The sequence below is a fragment of the Marmota marmota genome, unplaced genomic scaffold (genome assembly GCF_001458135.2).
Source record: "Marmota marmota marmota unplaced genomic scaffold, marMar, whole genome shotgun sequence".
Classification (NCBI taxonomy): domain Eukaryota; kingdom Metazoa; phylum Chordata; class Mammalia; order Rodentia; family Sciuridae; genus Marmota; species Marmota marmota.
Genome location: NW_026000153.1, coordinates 5795543 through 5815957, shown reverse-complemented (window position 1 = coordinate 5815957; position 20415 = coordinate 5795543). Strand labels below are relative to the sequence as shown.

General features: G+C 40.4%; 1 protein-coding gene across 3 annotated transcripts in view; it reads left to right on the top strand.

Annotated features, from left to right (window-relative positions):
* Window positions 1-20415, top strand: part of Cpvl (carboxypeptidase vitellogenic like) — a 121701-nt gene that overhangs the window by 86160 nt on the left and 15126 nt on the right. For all 3 annotated transcript variants that reach the window (XM_048786397.1, XM_015490359.2, XM_048786396.1), the window contains one exon: window positions 8676-8858. In XM_048786397.1, coding sequence (XP_048642354.1) covers window positions 8676-8858 — 183 coding nt within the window. The remainder of the gene's footprint in view (window positions 1-8675; window positions 8859-20415) is intronic.

Here is a 20415-nt window from a genome sequence, read left to right as displayed (position 1 = left end):
ACAGTGACATGTTTTCTAGTTGCATTAATCCAGCTGCAAGACCTGCAGACTGCTCTGCTAAGAGTGACTGTCCTTGAAAGTTACCTCTCTCTTTTGGGCACTGTTGACAAAGAGACTGATTCTTTCTAGGATATACCAAACCCAAGGTGTACCAGGGCTGTCCAACAAAAATATATTGCAAGCCACATATATAATTTTCATGTTTTTTTTTGGTACCAGGGATTGAACCTAGGAGTGCTTTAACATTGAGACATATCCCCAGCCCTTTTTAATATTTTGTTTAGAGACAGGATCTCTCTGAGTTGCCTAGGGCCTCACTAAATTGCTGAGGCTGGCTTTGAACTCACAAACCTTGTGCCTCAGCCTCCTGAGCCACTGGAATTACAGGCATGCACTACCATGCCTGACTTTGAAATTTCTAGGAGGCTTATTAAAAATATAAAAGCAGCAGGTACAACCAATTTTAATACTTAATATTTTTAAGATTTAATATTTTTAATATTGTCCTTAAATTCTATATACATAAAATATTATTACATCAATTTGCAAGCAATACAAAGAAATTATTGGAGTATTTGATATTCCTTACTTTGTACTAGTTCTTCAAATCAGTTTATCTTAGATTTATAACACATCTTAATTCAGACTGGACACATTTTAAGTACTCACTAGCCACTGTATCAAACAGTATAGATTGGAACTCTAGATTGTATACAGTAGACCATTTTTGTTCCTTGCTCTTTAAGGCTGTTCGAGGTGGTTGGGTTGTGTGCAAATGTATGCTTGTTAATTAAGAACACTTAATGATGTGAAAAGAGACATAAATTGGTTCCTCCCAGCCTTTTAGTGGGGTGATAACATTGTGGCAAGTACACTATAGTCTTTGGAGATGATCCTTGAGTGTGACCTTGAAGCTGACCTCTGATTGACCAGGAGAACAATACTGTCTTGAATAGGTTTGCCTGGTGTGTGGGGGGGAGGGGGTACTGTCAATTCATTATAACCCAGTTATTGATGATGGTCAGAGGAGATGCTTAAGAACTGAGGGGATCAGAGGGACAGAAGCTATGAGAATAGACCTTGAAACATGAAGAAGCATTAAAGACTCCCTGGAGTGGGGCCTCCAAGACTATTATATTCAAACTAAAGAGAAAATATTACCCTGGGTCATTATTAAAAGTCATTTTAAGTGTGCTGTTCCAGGTAGTTGAACTTTTCTTTCAAAGATCCCTAGATTAGAGTGCTTGCTTTCTGGATCCTTTTCAAGTTGGCTTCTTGTTCTCTCTAAAAGCAGCTAAAAATTTTTTAGCATAAAGTTCCAAGAAAGCAGCAATAAGCCTTGTGTGGTGATACATGCCTCTAATCCCAGCATCTTGGGAGGCTGAGGCAGAAAGATCACAAGTTCAAAGCCAGCCTCAGCAACTGGGAGAGGCCCTAGGCAAAAAGAGACCCTGTCTCAAAATAAAAAGTATAAAAATGGCTGGGATGTGGCTCGGTGGATAAGCACCCCTGAGTTCAATCCCTGGTACCAAAAAAAAAAAGAAAGTAGCCATAATTCTTTTGGCTAAAAGGCATTATTTGTATCATCCCTGGATGCCCACTCAAACATATAAATGTACTTCCATTTTTCTTCATACAGGTTGGCACAACCACCTGGTAGAGATGTGGCAGGTACATTGAGGTTATTTATTCTCTGTCATTTTCCCTCTTGCCTTATCTTCCCTTTTGCTTAAACTTGGAAGCAAAATATCTCACTTTAAGAACACCTTGGTTGCAGAAGTAACTACTGTTTTATGTAGTCATTGCATAATTTTTTCTACTCCAGTCTTCTCAAAACAGCCCTGGGGACTCAGGCTTCCTGAGTACTACATCTGCAAATCCCTGCCAAATCACCAGAAGAAGGAAGGTCAAAGGTTTGAGTCTTGGGCAAGGAAGACCTTGTCCAAGGAAGGGTCAAAATTCTGCCTTCAGTAAGGAACGTTGCTGAAATGTTCTATTCAGCTGATTTAAAGTTCTTTTGCTAGTGAGCTTTTGGGAAATCCTGGAGAATTATCATTTGTGAAGTGGAATATTAGTGAAATCAATTCTCTTCTGTTCAGAGGAAAGGCACCGGTGGGTCATGCTAATTGCTTCAAGCAGAAAAATCTCCTGGCTCCATTGGAGTTTGTAATAGAAGAATGATAAGTAAAGCAGTCAGCAGAGGAAGTGTGGAGGACTGTGCTGTAGGAGTTTCATTGATTTAGCATCTGTAGGGAAAGTTTCTTTTTTAAAAAAAATTCTTTTTTTGATTAGGGAACAGGAGAACATTCAAAAGTAAGACAGATAGAGGCCAACTGGGAATGCCATGCAGCCTGAAATAGCTTAGGCTGCTGTTCAATCATTTCCCCAAACAGGAAACCACAAAATGTTAGAGATTAAGGTCACTAGATCATGGGGGAAAGAGCATAACGTTGTCTGCAAAGTATTATGATGTATTGTAAATGGGCCAAAATATAAGCATAAATCTTTCGACTAAAAACTCAACAACAAAAATTCAGGCTTCTCACAAAAGCACAATTTGCTTTCCTGTGTATACAGAGAGACAGAGGCTACCTCCTGAAGCACTTTCTGTAATTTTCCTAATAAGTGGAGGAGTATTCTCAGAGCATAAGGAGAAAAAGTTTGTGTTCTCTGTCAGTAATGCATGTTGTATTTTGTTTCATTTAACAACAAAAAAAAAAGATAGGTAAAGTTTAGATCTGTAAGCAGACCTGACATGGTTTATCTTCAATCTTATGTTTTAATACTGGTAACAATTAAAATATATCAAAATGCATTTATGTGCAATCCTGTCCCAAACCCCTTTATCCAGGCTGTATAGGCTCTTGTTAAAGATCATGCATGTCCTTTTTTTTTTTTTTAACCTTTGAGTATCTGGTGGCACTCCTTAACTTGTTTGAAGTGAAAATCCAAGTTTAGTGAGCATAGAGTCTCACTAGGTGGGTGTGCAGGATCCTCCTCTGTGTCAACACTATTGGGTGCTCTCTACCTGCCTTGGAAACAGTGACCCTTCAGAGGCGTACACCCTGACTCATCTTCATCTGCTCCTTCTCCTTAGATCTATTCCAGGGAGAGGTTTTCTTGGTGAGAGAGTTAAATCCATGAATAAACTGCTGTTTTATGTCTATCTAGAACCTGAAATGTTTATAGTTTGAGTTGTGAAAATGACTAGGTTTTTCTAAGTGTTTAATAGAAAGTGACTTTTCTTGGTCCTTTTTCTAAGAAACATTTCAAGAATGAACAAGCAAAGTTTCCTTTTTTCTTCTGAGTGTCTACTGTTTAGAAAAGTTTTTTTTTCTTTTTTAAAAATCTGCAGCCTGAGAAAGACAAAGGTCACTTCTTCTCATATCTCTTCTCTGGTGGCTTTGTCCCTAGGTTATCCATAAATATTTGTTTTATTTCCCATGAGTTGATTAAACAAGCAAACAAATAAACAAGCACACTGCATACCTAAGCAAGCATGCATTCTTGGCCAACTCAGATGAAAGGCGGCTTCCCTTGCATTTCAGATGGAAGTGACACTCACGGCCTTCAGGTCCAGGAAGGAAATAAAATAAATGAACAGAGTTGGATCGAGACCTATTGATCTTCCTTTTTTTTTTTTACCCATGACAGAGATGTGGGTACAAAAAAATATTTTTCTCTTCTAAGAAAAACAATAGCACAGATGTTGAATAAATGGTAACCGCAGCATACTCTGTGGTGTGTGAGGACACTAGGGAAGACTGGGGCCATGTCCAAGGGGGACAGCTAGTGTACAATATCTGCCCATTTTGCTGGATGGAAATACAGGCCCAGTGAAGTCAGAGAGTGAATAATACCTTTATATAATCTTTGTCCATAGAACCTAAGTGAAAAATGAGAGATGTCAGCAGAGTTGGGCAAACAGACAAGGTTAGTCCAGAACTGGAGATAGGAACCATGTCTCATACTCAGCCAACTCAGTTTCCAGAGGCTTTTGGTAGCAATAAACATTTAGTTGTGAAAATCAGTAAGTACATGTTGGTTTGAAAGAATGGAGCCTCTTTCTGAAGGAGCTCTAGGTGGAAGTTTGGAAGTCCAGGGTCCAGGACTCAGAGCATCAAAGTTTCCTTAGTAGCAATTGTGGTCCCTTTCATCCCTGCCTCGTGGAGGAGTGTGAGAATAAAGACGTGTTCAGGAAAGCACTTTGAAGAGTTAAAAAATAAAAATAAAAATTCTTTCCTTATCTCTGCCTTTTATAAAAGGAAAAAAAAGATGCTTGTGATCCAAATCACCTAATGCCATCTCTCATAAATACTTGGATCTGGGATGAGTTTTTTAAGATGGTCTATAAATAAAAGTCAAGCTTTTTACCTAATTGTTATTAAAAATTGAGAGCTGGTAGTTTTTGAATTTTTCCATGTTATTCCCCCCCTAAGACTCATATTTTGTCAAACTGAGGCACCCAACCTCTTAGTGTTATTGTTGGTTTTGCAATTTTTTTCCTTATTAAAGCATCCTAACCACATTGACAAAACAAAACAAAAAAACTCCCAGACAATAGTGAAACTAAAACAAATCAACTACTCTTTAAATACCATAACTGCTAGTATTTTGATGTATTTCGCCCCAAGTTTGAAGAATGTTTTTTAAAATGTGGTAATTATAGAGTTCAAACAAGTAGAATCACAGGTTTCCATTGTTTTTTTAATAAAATAAGCATTTTTGCATAACCATCAGTTTCAATGGGCTAAGCACCCAGCCCTCTCACAAAGAAAGTTCTTACAAAGGAATGCCTTGGCTCCTTGGCTGGATCCCCAGAGCTGACCAGGAAGGAAAGCGAGGAAAGAGGATATTCAGGACTCTGTCTGGTAGGTCACTGGGAACACCTCCAACCAGCCCTTCATTTGCTTGCTTCTTCTTGTTGTTCAGATACCACTGGTAAGGCAAGTGTAGCTAAAAGTTGTATTCATCTCTGCCTGTAGACCTTGTCATTAAAAATGCCAAGGGGGTGGGATTGTGGCTCAGTGGTAGAGCGCTCGCCTAGCACGGGCAGGACCTGGGTTCAATCCTTAGCACCACATAAAAATAAAGGCATTGTGTTGTGTCCATCTATACCTAAATATTTTTTTAAAAATTGCCAACAAGCCTCAAGGGTAGATTTTCCCCAGATTGTTCTAGTTTTACTACTGAAAGTCCTGTATCCTGAGAAACTCCTCAGTCCAGGTGAACTGTGAGAGTTGGTGCGAGTGAGGTGCCCATCTTTAGTGGTTGGCCAACATGTTGGGCTTAGGTGCTGACCTGGACCTTCTCTGACTCAGGGTGTGAATTGCCAGCATGGGTCCTTGGCTTCAGGACCACATCTACAATGCCATGCCACTTCAGCTCAGAGGCACTGGATCCTGGGATATCTCACCCATTCTTCCACCTCAGAGGCACACAATTGAATATTTCTGTGGGGGCATATAGGAGTAAATATGACACTTAGATAAAATTAAAAGCTCTGGGGCCAGGTGCAGTGGTGCACGCCTGTATTCCCAGCAGCTTGGGAGGCTGAGGCAAGTGAGAGAAGCCCTCAGCAACTTATGAGACCCTGTCTCAAAATAAAAAGAGTTGGAGATGTGGCTCAATGGTAAACAGGCCCTGGGTTAGTACTAAAAAAATAAATGAATTTAAAGATAAAATAAAAGCTCTGGGAATCTTACATCGAAAGCTGGCCACTTGTAATACCAGGTCTAAAATCATTTTGCTTGATCATTATGTTTGTCAGGGTTCTTCAGGGTAACAGAGCCAAGAGCATATATATGATTATAGAAGGGACTTTATCAGGTTGGCCTACATGATCAGAGGCTGAATAGTCCCACCATGGCTAGCTGTAGGTTGAAGAGCTAGGAAACTAGTAGCTGCTGAGTCTCAGAGGCTGGAAGCCTCAGAATAAGAGGGATGAGTGATGCAGCATCAGCTGGAGGCTGAAGGCTGGAAGCCCCCTGGAGAGCTGGTGGCACAATTTCCCCATTCTAAGGCTGAAGAATCTGGAGTCTGATGTAGTCTGCTGCCCATGGAAGATGCAGCCACAAAATGTACCTGCCAAAGAAGGGCGGAGCCTGCACACTTCCTTTCCTGCTCCTTTGTTTCATCTGGGACCCCAGCCGATTGGATGGTGCACCTCATCTCCAGGACAGGTCTCCCCACGCAGTCCACTGACCCACACGCCAACTGCCTCTGGAAGGACCTTTGCAGACACATCCAGAAGTGTGCTTTACCAGCTTTCTAGGCATCTTTTCATCCAATCAAGTTGGCAACCAAGATTAGCCATCATAATCATTAATCTGATTTCTTCCTGTTGCATTGGGCTTATGTGCTCCTTAGAAGTTAAAAAATGTTTTCTTTGCTTTGCAAAGGAAGGAGTTCCATTTACCTCCCACAGTAGTTCCATTTACCTCCCTATGCACATTGCACAAGCCAGATTACAAGTTCAGTTCTTCACTGCCTTGTTCTACAGACTTGCGCTCTTATTTATGAGGAGTATTGAATAAGAAGGGAAACTGCTCAAGGTTGGGTTTCCAGTTCAGGAAACATATACTATAAACCGTACATTGAAGCCCATTTTTACCGTAATCTGTGGATTTCACTATTGTGCCAAAAGAGTGAAAGAAAGTGATGATAGTAAAGGTAGCTGCAAGAAACACTTCTGGGAGCAGATGCAAGCTGCATATGGGGCCATGGAGAGCAAAAATAAATAGTTGCACTTGTGTATTTGCTAGTTAATCAGCATCTTTTCATTGATTTCTAAAAGAGGAGTTAGTTTATACAGGATTATCTTTGTTAATCAGCTATAAACAGGCCTTCCTAGAATGTTGAAGTATTTAAGCCTTGTTCGCTGGTACCCATCATATATAATTGTTTCCATACTTTTGGCCAACGCAGCTGTAGAGGTTTTGCATAGGCCAGAAATAAAGACTCAAGGTCTTTGAGGCCCACTTTTTCTTTGTATAAACAATGCAAATATTTTATTGTTGTAGTTGACTTGAATTTTTTTAAAAGAGGATTTAAATCTATCAGGATTTTTTTCCCTTGGGTTTCTGTGGAGGAGGGTGGGGGTGGTGATGTGACTGAGGAACATGAAAGGCCCCAGGTTCCTGCAGGAGAGGCCCAGGACTCTTTCATCTTAGCCTGAATCCTGTCTCGCCGCTGCTTGAGGATTTGGGGTGTGTAAAGTCCTGGGCTTTTTAATTATGCTTAAGCCTTTTAAGAAGCCTGTGCCATGAAGGCAGAGATGGAAACATATGCAGTGAAACATTTGATATCCAATTTGAGGATTCTGCCAAAGCCTCCAGATACTTCAAAGGTTGAATGGAGTTGAGGGAAACCTCTATGTTGAGTAGAGTGTCAATAGCGTAAGAAGAATAAGAAACAAAGGGGGGAAAGGACTCCTATTTTTACCATCTAAATTAACCAACTGTGTTAACATTATCAAACTTTCCATTCCATGTATGTGAATGTGTCCACCTGTTTTATGTTTATAATCGTGATAGGCCTTGTATTTGAATTTCAGGGTTCATACTTAACATTATATGACAAGCCATCTCCTGCATCGTGGCGTGACTCCATTAAATGTTTTAAATGGCTTTACAGCATCCCATAGAACTCCTATGTATTTAACTCTTCACCAATTACAGGACTTTCAGATTGTGTTTTGAGTTCTCGATTATAATAAGACTCAGTGAATATAGAAATTTCATTCATTCCTTTGAGCTTATTTGCATAGAGTACACTCCACAACTGAGATTGCTGGGCCAGAGAGTCTCAGTACTTGTAAGTCAGTTTCACACACAAGTTAAAAATTGGGAAGAAAAGAGTAGCAGTGCCTCAGCATTGTTTTTCCTATATTGTCCATCAGCTCAGGGGGAAATTGCCTTCTAGGAAGAAAGGACAGTCCCCACTGTGGGCAAATGGCATCTTATTTAACAAGAGGAAGTCTGAGAAACCACATGGCGGGCATCACTGCCTCCAGCAAGTAACAAGAGCTGAGGCACCTGCATCTGTCTGCTTCCAAGAATCACAGTTGCTAAGGAACTCAATCGAGGTAGGAAGACAGAGCAACACTGATCAGCAGCACCTGAGAAAAAGCCCAGTTTGCAGCTCCAGCAGTGCCTGAAAGCGATTAATGAAACACAGGCCGCGTGAAATCCCAGGGTGCAGTGTTCCTTAGTTCCACTAAACATAATCACAGTCGTTGTCGTTGAACCGGACATCCATGTGAAGCCCAGATACATACACATACAGACACAGGTACACGTGGTCTCTCTCTGTGCATATATATTCATATATATCTGTATAAATATGTGTGCATATAATAAACATATATTTCTGGGTAATTAATACAGCTCAAATGTTTTTTACAACCAGGTGAGGCCTTTTTGCAGATTTCTATAAAGAATCAAACTTTTGGAAGGATACAATGGTTGAAACAGGGCTTGAATTTATTACAGGTGGTTGGAGTGTGCCTACCAGGAAGGACATAACCTCTGATCTGTGGGGCTGGACTCTTGGAGCACGATATCAAAGAAGTTCAAGTGGCCTTTTCCCTCTCACTGGCTCTTTCTGTCTACCTAGCTAAGTTTGTCAGCCTTACCTTCTGAATTCCCTTTGCTGACAGCCCTGTCTCATTTCAGGTTCTTCTCTACAATGGCCAACTGGATATTATTGTGGCGGCTTCCCTGACAGAGCGCTCCTTGATGACCATGAACTGGAAAGGATTCCGTAAATACAAGAAGTCAAGAAGAGTAGTCTGGAAGATCTTTAAATCTGATAACGAAGTGGCTGGTTACGTCCGGCAAGTGGAAAACTTCCATCAGGTATGGAACCGCGTGGCAGCATACAGGTTGTAGAAATGGGAGAGTAGGACTGAAAACAAAGTCTGAATCCTAATAAGGCCTGGGTGTGGCCTTGCTTTCCACAGAGGAGGGGGGTCTGAGTTCATGTTAAAGGACATAGGACTTGACATGGAAGCAGACAGACTATAGGCACTGCTCAAGAGATAAAGGAGCAGTGAAAAAGAATAGTTAGCCCAAAGTGACAGATCATTAACCAAAGAATTACAGTTCATTTGGGAACAAAGAGGAGCTTGACAAATCACTTGAGGAAGGGTCAATATAATTTCCCCTGGAAGATATGCGACCACACTTTTATATTTCCATATGGAGCCCTAAGGCAGTCTCTCTCGCTGGTACCCCTGTGTGACCTCCACGTCATGGGTCAGATGTTACTCTGGTGATTTTCCTTTCTCATAATGTCCTCTTTAAATTTTGGAGTCAGGGATCTGCTGGTATCATCAAATGAATTAGGAAGTGTCTTCTCTTTCAGGTGTCTCACATAATCTTTCAGTGTCAGGAAAATTCATTGGTGAATTCTTAAAATTCATCAGGGCTTGAGGGTTTCTTTGAGGGGAAGTGATTCAATTTCTATAGATATTGGAGCAATCAGTTTTCCTATTTCTTCTTGTATCAGTTTCCATAGGCTGTAATATTTTCAGGAATTTTTGTATTTGATCTGAAATTTCAAATTCATTAACATCAAATTGCTTTTGTGATGTCATCACTTCATGTCTCTTAAGATGTATGGCGACATTTTCCATTTTCTTGCCTGAGGTAAAACAAATTTACTATTTTTTCAAGGAACCATTTTTGTCTTTGTTGATTTTTTTCTATTGTATTTTTACTTTCTGTTTTATTAATTTGTGCTTTTATCCCGTTGTCGTCTTACTATAATTTTCCTCATATATGATTTACTATTTTTTTTAACTTTTTCAGTTACTTAGTTTATGAATTTAAAGCCTTTCTTCATTTCTAGTATACACTCAATGGGATGAATTTGTTAGGTCTAGCCTTAAGTACACCTGAAGTTTGTCATAGTTTTATTATGATTTAATTAAAATGTTAATTAATTTTAACATTCATTAATATTAGCTAATTAATTAGTATTTAAAAAGTCATAATTTCCGTGGTGTTTTATCTCCTTTGGCCTAGGTGTCTTGCTTAATTAAAGTGTATTGCTTAGTGTCCCAACATTTTGTTTGTTTTTGCATTCATTTCAAGCATAAGGAAACATACGCTGTTCAGAAAACATATTCTTTTTTCTTTTTAAATAGTTTAATTACTGTTTAATTCATATAGAAAATATATTCCTTATAATTTTGTTTATTTTAAATTTACTTTGTGCCCTCTAAGATGGTTGTTTTTGGTAAATGCTCCTTGTATACTTATGAAAAAGGTATATTTTGTGGTTGTTGGTTATACTGCTTTATGTGTCTATTAGGACAGTTTCTAACAATTTTTTGTTCAATTCTTAATATTCTTACCCCTGCCCACCTTGGATTTTATTTTCCTTTTTCTTCTCCTTGTTCTATTAGTTAACAAAGAGTCCTGTTAAAAATCTCTCACTATAGGGGCCGGGGATATAGCTCAGTTGGTAGAGTGCTTGCTTCGTGCCCAAGGCCCTGGGGTCAATCCCCAGCACCACACACACACACACACACACACACACACACACAAAAGACAATTCTCACTATCTCACTATAATTGAAGATATATCTATTCTCCTTTTATATCTATTTTTACTTTATTTTGTGTTGTGTTTTTTTAAAAATATTTATTTATTTTTAGTTGTAATTGGACACAATACCTTTATTTATTTATTTTTATGTGGTTCTGAGGATCGAACCCAGAGCCTGGCACCGATAATCGAACTGATCTACTGCTGAGCCACAACCCCAGCCCCTAATTTTATATTGTTAATTAATTATATACATTTTATTAGTATTAAATCTTTATTCTTTTGAAAAAAAATTTTTATCTATAATGATGCTTCTTGTCTTTAAAGTCTAATTTGTTGATAATAGCACAACTACATGAGCTTTCTTTTGAAACCATGTACATGACATCTTTTTTTGAACTTTTTCCTTTCAATCTTTCTATAACCTTTTGTTTAGGGGAGTCTCTTTTAAGCAGCATAGAGTGGTGTGGGGTTTTTTTTTTTAATGGATCCTAACACTATTTCTTAATTCTACTATTCCATTCACATTCAGTGTAATTACCAGTTGTTCCTAATTCTGTTGTTTTATTATTATTTTGTTTGTCCTGTTTGCTCTGTATTTTCCTTTTCCTTTATTACATTCTCTTTTATAACTCAAGTGTTTCCATCATTTCATTTTTCTCATCCATAAGCTTGTTAGCTGTGGTTTCTTTTCATCTTGGTTAGTGATGACCCTAGACAGTACAATGTAAATTCTAGTCTTGTTTCATCCTAATATAAATTAGAATTTTGTCACTTTTCCAGACAAATTCAAGAATCTCAGAACACTGATTCTTCCCTACAATGCTCCTGCTTTCTGTATTATTCTTTGAAAAGTCCATATCTAGTTTACATATGCTAAGATGCTGTTTGCAGCCCTTGATACTGGGAGCCCCTGGGAGTTACCCATAAATCTACCCTTTTATTTGCACTTCAGTTTTTCTTGCATTTATTACCTATAGAAATCTCATTGGCATTTATTTTAGAAATGTTATGTTGACATTTTTTTTCTGTTTTTTTTATCTTAAAAAGTCTTTCTGTTGCCTTTAATTGTGGAGGACATTTCCCGTGTAGTAAGTAGTATCTTAGCTTGGCAACACCTTTCGTGAAACACTTGAAAGATATTCCTCTGTTATCCTCAGACTTGCATCGTTTCTAATGAGAAGTGAGCAATGCATTTTATTGCTGCTCCTTGGATGGTGATCCATGTTTTGTTTTATTTTTGTTTGGGGATTTTTTCCCCACCTGATTATTTATTAAGATTTTCATTTTCCAGAGATTTTCCTGTTTGTTCTTATAAAGAGTGAATATAAATATGTATCCTGCTTGCGTTTCTTGAACTTCTTGAAACGGTATCTTCTGTTAGTGTCTGAAAAATCTTCAGATACATTTCTTCAAATATTTCTTGTGCTGTACTCTTTTCTCTTGAAGACTGTGTTTACACAAATGCTAGACCTTTTCATTTTATCCCTTATAGCTTTTTATGCTTCAATTTGGAGACTTTCTATTGAACTTTCATTTAGATCTCTGTTCTTCTCTTACTGCTATGTCTACGGTATGGTTTAACCCATTTATTCATTTTAAAAAAATGCATTTAACCTACCTGCTGTGGACTGGATTCTGTACATAACTCTTTCCCCATTCTAATGTCCTCACCCCTAATATGACTCACCCCTAATGTATAGACTTAAAAATCTACAGGTGATAACTAAGGTTAAATGGGGTCGCAGGGATGAGGTTCTGACTTAATGTCCTTGGTGTCCTTTCAAGAAAAGATACCCGAGAGCTTACTGGTTTATATTCTCTCTGCCATATGAGGACACAGTAAGAAGGCAATGAACCAGGAAGAGATCCCTCACCTGGAACTACATTGCCTAACACCTTGATCTTGGATTTCCCAGTCTCCAGAATCATTAAAAATAAGTTCCTTTTGTTGAGGCCGCCTGGTCTATGGTATTTGCACAGAACTGTGGAGAGGATTCAGCTAAGTTAATAAGTTTAGAACATTACCTGACATAATAAATTTGCTATTTTCTTACCCTAGATCACTTACAAGTGATATATATATATGTAAAGGATCTGGGAAAATATTTTATTTAAAACCAAACCATCAGGGCAAGTTGTAATGTTAATATTGAGGCCATTCAGGGTAAATATGAATGTTGAGCTGCCAGGACCAATGGACATGTCACCTCCCGGTCCTGATGAGGAGCTCCCTGGAACACACAGGCTCCCCTCAAGCTTCTGTGAGGGTTGCGACCGACACCTGTTATTTTAGGTCCCGGATCAGCCTCACGCCACACTCCAGTGCCTAGCATTGCACACGTGTCGTGCTTGGCTCTTTGCACAGAACGTCCAGTTTGGGAGGCCAGATTGCTGCTTCAGGGCAGCATGAGCCATGGAGGTGGGAAAAGGAATTGGCCGCCAGTCAGAAACCAGTGGCAAATATCACACTAAACCTGGCGACTCTTCTGTGAATGCAAAACACATTTAGAGATGAAATGGCACTTCTCTGACTGCCAAAAAAATGGGTAACAAAAGAAGCAGGGCCCACATATGTTTGTGATAGGGAGTGTTTTACCACGCAGCAAGGGCTCTGCATTTTATATAGGTGATTTTAAAATGTTGGCAGAGACCCTCCCCCGTAGTGTCTCAGCGGTGGTGGACTACAGGGTGGGTGCGTGGTGATGGGAGGACGGAAGGAGGAGAGACAGCTCCCGTGTGAACAAAGGCATTCTCTGTAAGGCTCGGATCCGGGAACACTGTCCAAATGTCAAGCATCTGATAATGAAAAAAACGGACCTCAGCCATGGACTTGCTTTTCAACATCAAGCACACAAAACAGAAGCACGTGGATGTGTCTGCCAAGAAAGAAACTGAATGCTCTGCCAAATACCACAGCTCTTAATTTAAAAAATCTAATCGAAAGGAGTCTTGTCTCCGGATGGTTACCTCAGACATCCGCTTCAAGGAGTGCTGTTGAACCTGGGCCCAGAGCAGGAGCCATTTCCCTACCTCTTCGAGTTGAACGATGCCCCGGGAGGCCAAGTGCAGCTCCAATCAGGCTTCAGAGATCCGAAGAATCTAGTTTCACCTGTGGGTTCTAGCCTGGAAGGTAGTGAGTCTTTGGAATGGGTACCATTCTAAGAATCAGAGCCTGCCCTGTAATGTAATCTGGAGCTAAAGACTCTTTGAGCCTGTTTGTAAAATGCAGGATTCAGACTGAATTATCTCTAAAATAACTTCTAATGAAACTTTTATTAATAACTTTTATTTTATTAATAACTTTTATTTCATGAATGCTCAGAGGTGCTAAGTTAACAAGAAACGTGGAAGAGTAGAATAGTCTTCAGCAAGGTCATAATTCCCTCTACACTTACGTATATGTGTACATGTATCTATTTATGTTCCTATCCACAGAGAGGATATATCTGAAAGGCAACTCTCAGGCTAACGGAGCCAAGATCATGGGTGGCCTCCACACTGGCAATGACTCTGAGCTCTTTCTGATGTTATCACTGGGTCCCAGAGATCTGATCCTTTCTCCTTGTTCACAGCCCATGGCCATCACTGTCAAGGCCACCCACCTGCCTCCTTTTGGAATCTTCCCTGTGCCCTTCTCCAAATTTCAATGTCCCAGTCTGCGTCGATGTTCTCACACTGCTTTAGAAATCAGACCATTTTTGTACCTAGGTCATTGAATCCTTGTATCAGCCCCAAAGATATTTTGACTCCACAGTTAGGAATAAGACATTTTAATCAGTACTATGGCCACATTGGATGAATTTCTTTAAAAGCATGTTTCTGGCTTAACCCTTATTAAGCTAAATGTCCCAAAGAAAGCAACAGGGTCATTTCCAATTTTGTCTTTATTTTACTGAAAATATTTTTATTGAAATAAGGGTTGGAGTCACTGATCAGTTTTCCTTCTTCTTGCTTCTGCCATCAGGAGTTTTGCATAAATTGACAACAAATCTACAACCCTCCACCCCCACTGTAGTAGCCTCCTAGTTATCTAGTCCAGCCTTACACGGCCTGGAAAACAGAAGCCAACAGCTGGTTGGCATTGTGTTCTTGGCTCATGCCAGCTCTGTATTGTTAACCATACCAGGATGTCCGCATAGTTGCCAAAACAAATAAACAAACAAAACAAACAACAACAACAAAAAAAAAAAACCCCACAAGAACAACACAAATCCAATTTCCCTGATGAGCCATGGGGACTTGTGTTTTAGGTTTTCAGTGGCAGTATTGATTCAGGTTTATTCAGTAGTTACGGGATGGATTATCTCAGTGAGGTAGAATTTGACAGTTAGAACAAATCTCTGATCTCATTTCCCAGGTGAGGACTCTGAGGCCCAGAGGTTAAGTGACTTTCTCAAAGTCTCCTTCCTATTTCAGGTCCCTGCTGAGATGAGATTCCTCTATCCCTCTTTCTCTGCTTCCTAAGTATACCTGCCACTGGAATGGCAGAATCACAGCAGTACCCTGGGACAGGTGGAATCGGAGCCTGTGTATGTGTCAGCTCCAATTAAATCAGACATGAGAAGTAATAAATTTCATATCCAGGGTCAGCTCTGAGTCCCATCCTGGGTGACCACTCACTACAGACACAGAATATCAGGTTTTTTTAAAAAGATGCTAGAGCGTAGTTGGTGGTATGGCCAGGCTCATCTGGTGCTGAGAGAGTTATGGCTTTATCTAAGAACCTGTGCTATAATGAAAGAATGCATGCTGGAATTGCAAAATGAGCAGAGAAGAGGGTGGGCGGAGTCATGGATGAGAGCACAGGGCAGGACAGGGCACATCCTCTGGTTCACAGCAGGGAGCTTAGGGGAGCTGGAAAAGCACCCCAGAAAGGGATCCTGGGGATCAGAGGGATGGTGGCCTCAGGGGTGCATGTTCCATTGTCACTACTGGGGAGCTACAGAAGGTTTTTTAAGCACATTTTCACAACTGTTGTTTGGGAAGTTTACAATGGAAGCAATAGAATAAATTTAGAACCAGAGACCCTGGAAACAGGATGTTAGGTTAGGAATTTCACTGGGAGAAGATTGTCCATCCGCTGCATTCTCAGACCCTAACATGATCGTAGCTTTGGAGTGTCAAAGCTGTGAGTATGGATTCCCTGTTGGAGAGATGGTGCTTACTGTATCCGTACCACCTTAAAAGCTGGGGATCCTCCAGGAGAGAACCATATGCTGGTATCCCTGATCCTCTCCTCAGCCATAGTGAGAACCTCCAGGCCCTAAAGCACAAGTGCTACACCAAGTCTTACACACTGACCCCGGCCTGACCCTGACCCTGACCCAAGTTTGCCACATAGGGCCCCCAGACCTAGGGTCTGCCACCCTTTCCCAAGGGGCTTCTCCCCAGACGCTGTTTTCCTGCAGGAATCCGACCCTCAGCTAGAACCTACTTTTAGAAAAACCTAAGGAGCACAGTGTGCTTGGAGCTTATCTGTTCTGGGGAATAGTCATGGAGGCAGTTGGTTAAAGAGCCCAGTGTGTGTTCAATTTTGCCATCTACTGGCTGTGGGTTGGTTACTGGTTCTGTCAACTCTGAATGAGGACAGTTACTTGGCAGGGATTCAGAGGAGATGCTAAGGACAGCTACCAATTATTCATCCTTTGTGAGGCCTTGGGCTGTGGTCTGCCACATGCTTCTATGTGTGTGTTGAGCTCATGAAACCCTAATAGCTACCATGTAATTTATGGCATGGTATTAACTAATTTATAAATGAGGAAAAAGAAGGTTCACCTAAGAAAGTTGCCTAAGGCGCCAAATAGGAATAGTATCTATAACTGTATAATCTAAATCTCGATCCTTCCATTGCACCACAGTATCTCTAAGTACGTATGAGAGCAGCGAAGGAGGGAGGAGTCAGAACGCTCCAGTTGGCTATGCCTAGGCCACATACCTGCCCTTGGGGTGAGTACCTGGCAGTGGTGGCCAGCAGAAGGGGTGTGTGGTGCAGTGCCCACACAGGCTGCTTTGTTCTCTAGAGGCAAGAATAGCTCTGCTTACAGGAAGAAGTTGGGAGAAGCACAATATGCAGACAGAGTGACGGTAGACACAGCTTTCTAAAATGACATTTGCTCCAGTGTGTTCCCTACACTACACACAATGCAAAAACATAGGGAAGAATGAGCACAGCCCTTTGAGAGGAAGGGACTGTCAGGCCAGGACTTGAACTTTCTCACAGACAATCCACGAAGGGCATCACAGACAGTGAGCCACCTGCTTGTCTTGGATTTCTTTTTAACAACTCATTTTTTTTTAAAAATTTTAAACTTCATGAAATAATGGCTCCAGGAAAGTCTTCAGAAGCCCTTGAACATGCTGACATGATGGGAGGAAGCAAAGAGCAAGAAATGCAACCCTGGCGTTTGCCTGGTCCACAGGGATGAGAAGTCATAAAAATAATATCTGATGGAGGAAAGTGTCTATTACAGAAATTTGAGACAATGATCACCAAATACAGTTAGTTCCCTGGAAAAGTGGTTTGGCTTTGTTACAGCTATTGTTAAACAGTCTTCATTTCCCTCCTCCGAGCTCTGTCACTTTCTGTGAAGAGAGGTATCCTAATTTACCCTGTCCACATCTCCGTCTCCCAGACCTAGAGAAATTCCTTCTGTCCATTGACGGGAATCAGTGAACAGGGAACTGGAACATAACTATCCAACCATGCCCCACCTCCCAACTAGAGCTTCACGGTAGGGTTCTCCAAAAGCAGGCATTGAGGCAAGGTTTGGGATGCAGGTTGATTATCAGGGATTGTCACCAGTGGAAGGAATGGGGAACTAGGATTGGACTAGGGGAGAAAGAGAGAATCATGATGCAGGGAGAATTCTGGGAAGAGTATCTTCCAGTAGAATGTCCCACTTTGGGCCACCACAGCCAGGCCTTACACATGCACCCACTTGGTCACCAAATAAAGGCTGTACCAGAATGATGTCAGGGGCCATTCTCTGCAGCTGAGACTACCCTGCATGGGGCTGATAGCTGGGGGCTATCTGTTCACTGCATCTCAGGAGCTGGTCTTTTTACCAGGAAGGCCACACAGATGATGTAATCCATATACTCAGGGATGGCAGGGAGACAGGAGCTAGTGATATGCCTAAGGTCAGGTGAGAAATCTATCCTCCTTCACATGACACAAGATCAAGCAATTCAGTGTGATTCTGTCTTACTGCATTAAAAAGATGGATCAAGGCCTTGATTTTTAACAAGGTAGGAATTTCCTATCTTTCAGGAAAAAGAACCAAGAATTGTCTGTAAATATGTTCCTTTCCCATTTATTGATTGTGGAATAACAAACCACTGAAAAACTTAGTGGCCTGAAATTAACAGTTTATTATTTCTCACAATTCTGTGGCTTGAATGGGCTCAGCTGGGTAGTTCCGATTCGTAAAGGGTGACTGCATTCAGCTTGGAGGTTGGCTGGAGCTGGGCATCCGTGCTGGTCCTCTCTTCTCCAGTGCTCTCTCCCTGTAGTCTCTTATGTCATGAGAGGACCTGGACTTCTTTACAGCATGATGGCTGGTCTCCCAAACTGAGAAGCAGAAGATGCCAGTCCCTTTTAAGCCTGCACTCAAAAGCTCCAGAATGTTATTTTCATTGCAGTGTCTTGATCGAAGCAAATCACAGAGTAAGGCCAGACTCCTCTTGGGGGCAAGAATGGCAAAGAATTTGGAACCCTCATTAATCCACTACTTTTCCCTAAACCATTGTGTCTCAACCCTTGCAGATGTGGATTCCCAGGCCTCCTGTCCTGCAACTAGAGCATTGGTATTTAAGGTTCTTTAGGGTTCTAATATGCAGCTAGATTGAACACTCTGTACTATGCTGTCTTTTGAACTTCTGTTGACACTGACATGGCCTCCATCTTCTAGGAAACCCATGTGGCTTATGTGTGGTGTGGATAAACTTCTATTCAAATTCCTAAAGACCACACAAAATCTTGATTGATTTTACTTACTTACAGAGCCAACAGGAAACGGAGAACATAGTTCTGCTCTTAATAGAGTAGCCACTGATCTTGAAGCATCACATTTAGAAAGTGATGTCCACAGCTCCAGATCCCTGAAATCCTCAGCCCAAATCTTAAGCTAAATGTTGGACCTCAGTCCCTGCCATCCATGGTCAGTTTATCAGTGGTCTTCGTTTTCTCAAATCCCTGGTAGACCACTGGTAACTTAGCCTTGTAGAAAAACTCTTTGGTCTATTCAAAGCATTAGCTTTGTTTTCTCAGCAGTTTCATGCTGTACTAAAATTTGCTCTTACCAGGTATCAGTGTGTCTGTCACCCTCCAACAGAGCAACTCTGTTGTGTCAGCTTTCAGTACCACCAGAGTGGTGGTTCTCAGCAAAGGTGCCATCCAACAGCCTCAGTAAAATCATTCCTGGATATCAATTATTGATCAACTACTAAAATGGATTGATGTCAAATTAAAAACAAAAGTTCAGTGTAAAGTCTTATCATGAACAAATTTCATTCCCATTGGTAATTCTTTAGCTCCAGCCAAGATCCCAGCTGAATTCTTCAACCTACTGAAAATTGAAAAAGTACTAGACCCATGATGGTCTGTATTGAACATGTACAAACTTTTTTTCCTTGTTTTTAGTCCCTTATTTAATAAGCATTCTTAATCTGGGGTAAGCATTCTCTGGTTAGAATTCAAAGGGTTAGTAAACTTACAAGGGGAAAAATTCACATCTTCATTTTTGCTAACCTTTTACCAAAATAGCATTTCCTTCCATTTTGAATTATGAAATATAGCCTTTCCTTCCATGTTGAACGTAGGCAACAAATCACAGTGGCATCTGGACCTTTGAGTTTGTTGCCAATAGAAAGCAGAGATATTTTTTACATCAAATACAGTGTCACATATGCTGTCATAGATATCTTGAAATAAATTTTTATGATCATCACCATAGTGATGATCAACCTACTGATTGCTCTTATAGAAGTATATATATATATATACACACACACACACACACACACACACACACACAAGCTGTGTTACAGATTTATATTTTACTGTGTTGGTTGTTTCAAAATAACAGCTTCATTTATAATCTAATATATACATGTATTCAGCCTTTTCTATCCACAGGTTCTCTATCTGTGGGTTCAACCTACTGCAGATTGAAAATGTACGAGACCCATGATGGTCTGTATTGAACATGTACAAACTTTTTTTCCCTTGTTTTTAGTCCGTAGACAATACACTCTAATGATTATTTACATAGCATTTATATTGTATTAAGCATATAAATAATCTACAGATGTTTTGAAGTATACAGGAGGATGTTCTTAAGTTATATGCAAATACCATGCCATTTTATATAAGGGATTTGAGCATCCCTGGATTTTGGTACCCATGGGTGGGTTCTCTAGCCAATCCCCTGCAAATGCTGAAGGATGGAGAGACAACTGTGTGTGTGTGTGTTGTATGATTTCAAATGTTATTATGAGAAAGTGTCCATAGACTGCACCAGACAAACATAGCGTGTGTGTGCGCGCACACACACACACACAGAATCAGTGCATTAAACTACTCTGAATTATTGAAAAAATTTATAGACTCTCTCCAACCCAAACTACAGACCATCTTGGGTGATCCCCTATAGAAGTTATGAGCTAACCTATCAGGTAGACTTGAATTTTGTCCTTAGTTTATTACCCTGGTGATACTATCACTATATTCTATTGACATTGTACTGTAGGGTTGAGAGAATAGCTATTGTGTTGTGCCACACTTGGGTCCCTGCTCCACCACCTATGAACTGTGTGACTTTGAGCAACTGTTTCAGTCAGCTTTTTCACTGCTGTGAC